At 42.6% G+C, this 10,423-nt stretch overlaps 1 protein-coding gene across 4 annotated transcripts in view; it reads left to right on the plus strand.

The window, feature by feature from the left end:
• Tfap2b (transcription factor AP-2 beta) overlaps nucleotides 1–8,510 on the plus strand; it is a 29,294-nt gene extending 20,784 nt beyond the window's left edge. For 2 of the 4 annotated variants that reach the window (XM_021162017.2, XM_029482908.1), the window contains 2 exons: nucleotides 1,028–1,169; nucleotides 4,016–8,510. In XM_021162017.2, coding sequence (XP_021017676.1) covers nucleotides 1,028–1,169; nucleotides 4,016–4,313 — 440 coding nt within the window. In that variant the 3' untranslated portion in view covers nucleotides 4,314–8,510. The remainder of the gene's footprint in view (nucleotides 1–1,027; nucleotides 1,170–4,015) is intronic. The other 2 variants (XR_003837825.1, XM_029482921.1) reach the window with 2 other exon arrangements.
• The last annotated feature ends 1,913 nt before the right edge of the window (nucleotides 8,511–10,423 follow it).

Here is a 10,423-nt window from a genome sequence, read left to right on the forward strand (position 1 = left end):
ATATATATATATATATATATATATATATATATATATATATATATATATAAACAAAAAAACCTCATTTTGAAAACAGGAAAGGTAATTTTAGCATGAGACAAAGATTTTGATGGAGAAGAAAAGGAAACCAGAAATCACACTGAAAGGACAGTATTTGTTGTGTGTTTTTTGGTATAATGAATCCTTGCAAACACTATGCTTGAAGTCTTTTGTTTTTATATCTTTAAAAGTAAGTCGTTTTCTCTCAAAGTAATGTATTCATGAGATAATTCAACACAACTATTTTTTTTTTATCCTGTTTGTTATCTTTCCTCAAGTCCCCAAGGCTGTGTTTTTGAAAAGGTAGTGATACCATATGCAGAAGGGTAAACTATGGAATGTTAGCATGACCTGGTGTCTGCAGTTCCATATTTGTACAGTAGAAAGTCTTTAAGTAGGAAAGAGATGACAGAAATCTCTGAAAGGCAGATTCCCTAAAAACAGCAAGGAAACTGTAGGGTAAATAATTATTTTGATGCAGAATATAAATACTCTTTTCACACCCACAGGTTACATACATTCCTCTTCAGCAACATTTACATATGTAGATTTGTTTATGCATATTAGTTATAAAGATAAGACTGTTTGCCACTAGGATTGTAGGAAGACCGTGGTGCCTTTTAAATTTTATTTCAAGCAAGTGTAACTGGTGCTTTAAATAGAGGAAAGGAGTCTGGGTAGCATATTCCCGCCACATGTCTAAATTAAATTGTAACGTGGTTCTTGAATCTAAGGCCACGTCCCTCTAAGCCAATGTGAGTTATCTGCAGGAAGCCTCATGTCTCTTGGGAGGGGGCGGTGTCTGTTTAGAGCCTGGCTCAGCCGGAGGCTGGTAGAATAAGATTTGTCCTGTTCATTTAAGTTGTGAAGTTCATCTTTACTTTGAGTATCTGTCTCAGGTTTGACTTTGTGGAGCGGTACCTGGCCTCAGGTGTTAGGCTAGGTTGCTATTAGTCTAGCCATTGATTCTTTGTTGCTCTCCTTATAGGGGAAGCTGTTCACTTAGCTCGGGATTTCGGGTATATTTGTGAAACAGAGTTTCCTGCTAAAGCCGTGTCCGAGTATTTGAACAGACAGCACACGGACCCCAGTGACCTGCACTCCAGAAAGAATATGCTGCTGGCCACTAAGTGAGTTTCCAAGTCTCTGGGCGATGGTCCAGAACTCCCTCACAGACCCAGGTCCACTTAAGAAACTGCTGTATGTGCCCTGAAAGAGCCTTGCCAGAAACAACAGGGCAGGCAGGAAGCTATCAGCTTCTTAGGGGCGGGGTATGTGGGGGCTAGTAGACTTGAGGAGCTATGGGACTATCTCACTCTTCTCCGTTTACAAAGAGAATGACAGTTCTGGGGTGTCAGGCAGATTTTCTCAACGTGTCTTCCCAGATCCCTAGGTGAATATTTTTGCCTGAGCTTTGCATTGTTCTCCCTTGCCATTAGGGGGACAGCAATATGTGTTCGCTCAGGGTGTCTATATGTCACCCACGCGTGCCCATCTCTACCCACATTTCCAAGGTTGCTGTTTGTCATCTTCCATGGACTTGTAAAATTTACTACAACTCCAGAGGGGAAAACAGTAAATCTCCGGCTAAATTTAGGTCTAGAGCTCATTTGAACATTTACAGTGGGTTTTCTATTTATTTGATTTACTCCTGTCTTTGGCTTCGGTGTCATATTGTTGGTGTTTTATGACCAGCTCAGGCCTGCAGTGGGCGGTGCTGCGTGCACCAGCACGTTTCTCTGCCGCCACCTAAACAGCAGCGTTCATTTATTTAGCGTTCCAGGACGTGGTTTGTTCCGTTGACAGCGTAATTTAAAGAAATATATGGAAGGCTGAAAAATCATTTGCTCAAATTTGTCCAGATGTTTTTGAGACGTGATTGGAATTTGATTGCCCCTTTCCGCAGGGTCAAAAAATATTAATGTCCCAGAACTTTAATTGCTTACAGAGCTTGGTTTGGGCTGTGCAAATTTTTAAATGCTTGAGTCTTAAGCATTTGTTCTCCTTTTTTTTTTTTTTGGCACTGTTGGAAATGAGTACAAAGTTAAGACTTCAACCAATGATCAAAACCTGGCCCCACCCTAGCTCTAGAAGGTTTTCCACCAACCTACCACCATCTTGCAGTATAATAGATCTTTTTTGTTGTTGTTGTTGGTGGTGGGTTTCGCTCTTACCCCTCCTCTGGTATATGGTAGTAAGGACCAGTTAGTTGTACTTTATAAATGAAGCAGGGAAATTTAAGGAAGAATAAAATAATTAAAACACCAAACTAACCTTGTCTAAATTAGATAACAAGATCCACAAAACTTCTTTATTTCTTAAAGAGATGATTTGACGACCCCTCCTTTCGTGCTCTCTCTCTCTCTCTCTCTCTCTCTCTCTCTCTCTCTCTCTCTCTCTCTCACACACACACACACACACACTCATTTGGAAACCTTATGACTTTTAAGGCCACTATTCTTTAGCCTAGGTTATCAGAATCACCTTGGAAGCTTTCCCACTATACTCATTCGGAGACCCCTGCTACACCCATTCATTTCTGGTCCCAATCCCCAAACCCTTCACATTGGAATGTTGGAAGGGAGGTGAGTCAGAGCCTGGGAGAGTGTATGTAAACCTCACTGGCAAAGGCTCTATTGGGTAAGCACAGTCACTTTTAGGGATATATGCGAATGGAGACCTGAGAAGGTAGAAAGACTTGATCTTTATCCACAGGGCTTGGAAATATCAATCTTTCTTGGTTGCTGTCAGTGGGTGGAGAAAGAGTCCCCATTTGGTTTATTACTAGCCCTGAGCAATGTAGCACCATCCCAGGGAAGAGCACCCCAAGGGTCTGACTCTTAGTTGGTAAGTGCCCTTTCAGCCATTCCATGACTGTATAGGTCCAGTTGGCTATATATGTTTGCTTTTCTTGACATCCCATTGAACCGGAGGCTGGGTAAAGGAAGGTGGTCAGAAGCCTGCCAATCTGAGAAAAGGCTGTGGCCTCAGAGGATGTCATACCTCAGCCTGCCAGCAGAGCTAAGCCACTTGACCTTCAGGGCTATACCCCTCCCATTCATTCCCTATATTAAAAATTTCTCAAATAAGCCCAATCCATACACAAGGGTTTCCTAAGGCTAGGAGAGTACTCTAAATTGTAGGTGCCTTGAGGAAATTAAAACCTTCAACAAATAAAAATCTATCATCCCTAGTGTGTCAACCATCTACCTCTAAGTTTTATTTAAACTATGAGGAAATCCTTTTCTATTGACAACCATCCTGTTACACAAAGATTTTTATTAGCTCATATATGCAAAAAGGGGGTATTTTTTTTTTAAAGAAGGGAAGAGATATTTCTTTCAAAATGCTGCAGGTAGATGGGTTTTGCTTTGAATGGAATCATCATTCTCTTTTAGGATAAACAGGTTTTTGCCTTGGGCCATGCAAGGCTACAGCAATCTGCTTCTATGCCAGGGACAGGCTTGTGGCTGTGGGGCTTAAATCTTTCAGTTGTGTGTGTGTGTGTGTGTGTGTGTGTGTGTGTGTGTGNGAGAGAGAGAGAGAGAGAGAGAGAGAGAGAGAGAGAGAGAGAGAGAGAGAGAGAGTTTGGAAAGGCAGGTGGGAAGAAGGGGAAATAATTTTTCAAAAGTGCCAGATAACAGCTAAAATTTATTGTCTATTCAAAATCAAAAGCTAAAATGCCCAAAGAATTTCCTAAAGCAGAATACAGGTGGTCCCGGAACAGAAAGAGAAAAAAAGGGTAGGGGTGGGGGTAGGGTTGTGGGAGGGGTGCATCCCTCCTCTCCCTGAGTTCTTTCTAGTCCCAGCTGCTGGGTGAGGGAGTGCCCTGGGGAAAGAAACGGAGAGGAATCCCGAAAGATAGCTTTGCTGTCCTCAGACCCAAAGCCTCAGGGCTTGTGTGAGTGTCTGGTTTTCTAGGCGAGCGACCAGAACTCTGAGGGTGCTTTTGTCTTCTCCCCTCACCCCTTCTCAGGCAACTTTGTAAAGAATTTACGGATCTGCTGGCTCAGGACCGGACACCGATCGGAAACAGCCGGCCCAGCCCCATCCTGGAGCCGGGCATCCAAAGCTGTCTCACGCACTTCAGCCTCATCACGCACGGCTTCGGTGCCCCAGCCATTTGCGCTGCGCTCACAGCCCTGCAGAACTATCTCACCGAGGCGCTCAAAGGCATGGACAAGATGTTCTTGAACAACACCACTAACAGGCACACGTCTGGGGAAGGCCCAGGTAGTAAAACTGGCGACAAGGAGGAGAAACACAGGAAATGAAAAAAAAAAAAAATTAAAGAGAAGGAAAATGTTTTAAATACAAAAGGAAAACAGAAAAAAAAATAAATTTAGCTTTAACATATTGGATTGGCTTTGGAAGAATTATATTAGGTAGAATACACATACAATCAAAATTTAAAAAGAAAGCTAAATAACGTTAAAAAAAAATAAACTGAGGCATACAACGGAGCAGCAAACCGGCTCTCGGTGTCTATTTCAAGATACACGTGGAGACAACCGTCCGGATTTTCCACTTCGGTTCTTTCGAATTTAGTAATACAGATAATAAAGGAAAACTATGAATCCCCCTTTTGGAAAATAAAACGTGAGACTAAACATGAGAACACGCTAACTTATTGGAAGAAAATTGGAGAAACGTTGGTGTCAATGCTTTTGAGAGCTGGTTGACTGAGACGCACGAACTTTTAAATCTTTAATTTAAATTTTTTTTTTTTTAAAGGAAACTCTCGCACTTCGCGCCCTCCATTTCTCCTCATTCTCTTCACCGAAGCTTCCCTTTCTCCCTTCCTCAAAGCGATCCCGGAAACCTGCTGGGTGATCACGAGTGTGATTAGCTCTCTGTTGTTAGCCCCTTCGGTATCCAGACCGCGCCTTGCGTTCCTAACTCCCTGAGCCCAACTCCCCCACCTCCCCTCCACCCCCACCCTCACCCCGCCCCGGTGTGTTTAATTAGGGAGGCCAAGGGTGGGGGTGGGAGACGGGCGGAGGCTCTAGCTTTTGATCCAGGCTTGAGAGCCCAGGCTCCCGCGGCAGAGAGGAAACCGATAAGTTGATTCATCATGGTTCCTTTTAGAAAATGTTACTAGTTTACCAGACCTGACAGCACCTGTTCACAGAGAATATTACATTTGTTACACTTGTGTCATCTAGCGGTATAGTTTAAAAAGAAAGGAAAAGAAAGGAAAAAAAAAACCAAAACATGAAAACTTTGATTAGTATGTAATTCCTTCGGAGGGGTATGTACCATTGACTCTCTTCTGTTTCCCCAAGCTTTACCCGCATGGTTTATGAGCTTCTTCAAAGAAGACTTGGGCTTCCTACACAATCTATAAGGTACTGAGAAACAACAATAACAATCTGATCCTTTTTAAAGTTAAAGCCTGCCTGTCAGATTCGGCAGGTTTTACTTCTTTAAAGAAGCTCAAAGAGAATCATTTAGGAAGTGGCCAGTGTTGGGGGAGCGGCTTTGGATTTCTTGCTAACACACCTCCACGCAGGAATTCCAGCAGGGGCGGGGCACTGCAGAATGCATTTTAAGGGAGTCGAGTAAGGTATCTTGCTTTGGAACCTATATTCTAATGGTATTGTCTTTACTGGAAAAATGGATTCCATTTCCTTGGGCTCTTTGGGGACTGGATGTTTTAATGGGGGAAAGAAGTAGTTTTGCTGATGTGTTTGGGGAAGACAGTCTATAAACTACCATGACTCTGTTGTTTTATGAATGAAATAGTTTTCCTTCTCAGACACACAGGTATTTTGGCATAAAATGGTACACACACACACACACACACACACACACAACCCAGAAACACAAGGCAAAGGGAATGAGATTGTATTTCAACTTTGAATTCCTGTCTTGATTTATTGGGGATATTCCTAATGGATGAGGTTCCATGAATTTAATGTATCTCTCTTCTCTTAGTCCAACTTTTTACTGTACCCCATCTTAATGTTACCATGAAGTAAAACCTGCACCTTTAGCAAGTTCAGGGAGTAGAGTATTTGATTGGTGCACACATTTAGTTTGGGTACACTTATTTTTTCCCCCACCTAGACGGGAACTTTATAAAATCCATTAGGATATATGTTCAGATATTTTCTGTGATTTACACAGTCCCTTCCCCCAGTAGTCTGGACTCTCAGTATTCCTAGCTTTTTCAATCCACTTTGAAGCAAGGGAAGGGGTTGAAGTTTTAGGGACCCTCTGAGGGAATCGCTCAAAGGATGAAGGTTGTAAATAAAAATTGAGGTCAGGCAACATCTCCGCTCCTATCTCTAGCTGCTTCTGAGCACCATAGGTTTCCAGGACACAGCCCTAGACGAGGCTGAAAGGAGTAGAAAGGGCAGGAAAAAAAAAATACGTTGTGTGAACTATAGACTCTCATCTTTCCTCAGTTTAGAAGCCCACCCCATTTGTCCAAGAACCTGGACGCTTGCATTAGTTGAATTCTGATTGCACGAGACCAGCAGAAAACACATTGAAAAACATCGTCTCCTTTCCTTGCAGGGCAACGCGCCCCACGCGTGTGACATCGAGAGACGCGATGGATGCGCCTTGCTCTTACTGTGCAGGTCCTGGGAACACGTGGGCCACTAAAGCCCAGTGGTGTTGAGGACATAGAATCAGCAGCTGCTGGGGGCGCGAGCCTTACTGGCCCTTCTTGCTCTCGCCCTCACCCTAAGGGCTAAGGCAGCGGAGAAGGGCCGGTTCCGGAGTAGGTAAAGGGGCGGCGCCCCACTGGCTGCTGCGGGGGGAGGGATCCCAGAGCTCTGTAAAGCCATTTTGCCGCGAGCGGTCACTAGGGGCTCTACTCTCAGAGACCTTGTAGCTTGGAAAAGTCCATGGAATTTGAAACTTCCATGTGTTCTTTATTGCCAGGAAGTGTGGACATTGTTTTAATTGCCTGAAGTGTGGACATGAAATAAGAACTGTCATTCTTGGGTAGGTAGGCTCCCTTAGATGCCCTGATGTTTCTGTGAGCATCAGCGAAGGGGCAGCTAGGTAGACCTGGCTTGAGGTTTCCCTCCCCCATCTCCGGGGTTGTCTTCTGTTTCTGTTCTTTTTCTCTCTCTTCACGTCGGACCTTTCGCCCCCATGCTTTCCTTAGCCAAGCCGGCTACATTTATCTGATAATTGAGTTATTAAAAGATTTGGTTTCCTTGGATTTATAAATCAATAAACAGTAGGATTAACGCAAGAGTTTGCCTTTTAAGTCAAGGAAAAACGTTTAAGGCCAGGCCCTTTGAATTTTGTTTTCAAACCAAACAGGTGAGTTACAGTCCTATACTCTCCCCTGCACTCTGTAGATGGCTTATCTTATCTAGGCCCGCTCCCACCACCCCCAAGCCCTACCAAATGCGCTGGGTTCCAAAACCAAATAGCTAAAGTCTGAAGAGTAAGCCCGTGACTGCTGGAGTTCCCCCAAGGTCCTTGGAGCCCCTTCTTTTTGAATCAAGCATTCTCCTACTTTTATTCTGAGTCTCGAGGAGGAGTTTGTTCCAAGGTGAGGTTTCCCTCTCCAGAGACCTTTAATTTTCATCCCAACTATGAAGTAACTTTCTTTTCTTCTTTTCACCACTTATCTTGCATCCCCCCCCCCCACTTCCCCACTTGCCTGCCCAAAACCTACTCCTTCATCCATAGCTTTCTCCACCCCCATATAAAGAGCTCAACAGGCTTTTGAAGATCCGACTTTTGTTGGCATTGGCCAGGAACTTTCTCTTAAGCAATTATTTCATAACTTTTGAAAACTGGTCGAATGGAAAACCCCAACCTTCCAAGTTTTCTACACACTTCCTTCATGGTTACAAGACCCCTCCCTAGTTAGAGTATTGATAGAAAATTCGTCACCATACCTGATATCCTGTACTTGTAATACATTCTGTGGGAAGGAACTGATGACCTTAAACCATCAGACTCTGCCTCAAGTGCTCAGAGAAACAAGAGCTTCCCTCCTTTGCTGATATACATTAAATTATTGGTAAAAGAAAAAAACAGAAGTATTGGATTGTTTTCTTAAAAAGAAAAACAAAACAAACAAACAAACAAAACCAACGGGGTGAACACCATTTCTTCTTTAATGCCAAAACTGATTCTCTTTTTGTTGGCCTTTAATTCAGTACCATTTGTTTTGACCACCCAGTCAAGAGGTAACAACGGCCTCTTCTCAAGAGCACTCTGGAGGGTATCTGTGTTAAGTTTGTATATATTTATTTATGCTTAATTTAATGGGAATGTGTAAATATGATGAGCAAGTAGTTTGGGATTATTTATCTGTGACTCTATACCTCTGTGAATGGGTGGTTTAAAAGAAAAAAGAACCGCTTGACCCTAGCTAGAATCCTATTTGAATTCTTCTGTTCTTTATAGACAAGCTGTTATGGTATTGGGTAGAAATTGGTTTATTGTCCAGTGTTAATCTGATTTACATAAATAAAAAAGATTGTTGTGTTTTTGTTGTGTTCTCCTCTTCAGTTCCTTAAACATAAAGATTGTTCCATTCTACAGACAGAAAAAAGATTTAGCAAAAAAGATTTCTTCCTTTTGCACCCCCGCAACTGACATACATACCGTGTTTTTGTTACAACAGAAATACAATAAATTTTGCTTATCAGAAAAATGAACACTTTTATTTCCAGTAGGAGGTGCTTTTTTTTAACTCTTAAAACGTCAAATGGATGCTAGTCCCAATCATATTTGTAATAAAAGTTCATGTTAACTGCAACTTATTGTTTGTTTTACCCTTAAAAGAAAAAAGGACTGTTATATTTACTTCCTGGGTGACTAAGAGATCCTGATTCCAAGTCAAAGATTCTACAAGTGGGTGGTCAATGGGCTAGGTGTTCCCAAGTGGTGCTGGTACATATTGCAAAACTGGGTTGGCTCTTGCCCCTGGAGACATTGGTTCTTGGGGGTGGGAAGGGTTAAGTGGTCCATTTTAGGATGGAATCTCTTGCTCTCTTCCTCAGTAAGGGTCTCTGCAAATAAATGATGAAAAAACTCCCTAGGCCAAGAAGAGGATAGAGTTGTTTGTAGCTTAAGATACTGTTTCAGCCTGGTGTGGTGGCACACACCTTTAATTCCAGCACTGGGGAGGCAGAGGCAGGTGGATTTCTGAGTTCGTATTTCTGAGTTCAAGGCTAACCTGGTCTACAGAGTGAGTTCCTGGACAGCCAGGGCTATGCATCGAAACCCTGTCTCAACCCCCACCCCCCCCAAAAAAAGATGCTGTTTCTTATCTTGGGTTCTGAGGCAGCCAGCTTTTCTCACTTGGGTTACTGGACTCTGGTTTAGCCCCATACGCTCCAGTGACTGAATGTCTCAATCTGTATTTTGTCCCAAGGTGGGAATATCTTCCTGGAGACCAGGAAAGCAAAGTCATTTAAGATATCCTACAGTTTGTACGAGCCACTGCCTCTCTTGGGGCATCACAGGCTTGATCTGTCTTTTCCTACACTATCATTGCCTAACATAATCATAAAAAGCAGAAATTGCAACCAGTACATAATACAGAAATGGTAATCCTGAGATCAGATTACACCAGAGTGTGTAACATACAGTTGGTACTAGAGTGATTGATAGTATGTTTCTCATAAATTTTCCATTTTTCAAAGAAACCTTGTCCATTTAGATTTTCCAATAGAAAAAAAAAAAAACAGAAGAGGTAGAGCAATGAGTTTTATTAGAGACTTTCTAGTTCTAGTATTATTTATGAATTTAAAGGGAGCACAGTTTTTATGGGTAGAACTGTAAACAATGGACTCAAAAAATAAAAGGAGAAGGGACTGGGAAAAAGAAAGGACCCAAACAAAGCAAAACAAAACAGAAATCCCAAAGGACGTGTCTTTATGATGGTATGTGATCTATATAGCTTAAAAGGAAACTTATGGAAGGGCTTTAGTCTCTTGCTCAGTTGTGTTAACATTGGAGTTCCCTTTCATTTGCTTGACAGAGTGTGGGGCTGGTTATCACTGGGCAGATAGAGAGTTGTGTTGTGGGTAATTTTTATACTCTATGACAAGGTTCCTCCAGCAAGGGAACACAAGCCTTGGATAAAGAGACAAGTAATTTATTATCCTGCAGGCAAACTCTGTACCAGCATGACTCTCCCACCAGCTTTTGGTAAGAAGTCAATGACCTGTGTAAGCAAAACTCCAGCTCTAGAAAGGCTATAACTGTGGGGAAAGAATTGGAGGGTGGGGGATGGGAGGAATGTTTGGAAGCCGCAACCATCACTACAGTACAAGGCCATAGAGGACATTAGGAAAGACTTCAAGCAGAGCTTACAGGTCTTTAACCTTGCCTGCAAGGGAATCCTAAGTGGTGCTGGAGGTGGAATCCGTGCCCTCTCTCTGAGCCTGGAGCTCTC

Source organism: Mus caroli, chromosome 1, assembly GCF_900094665.2.
Source record: "Mus caroli chromosome 1, CAROLI_EIJ_v1.1, whole genome shotgun sequence".
NCBI classification, from domain to species: Eukaryota; Metazoa; Chordata; class Mammalia; order Rodentia; family Muridae; genus Mus; species Mus caroli.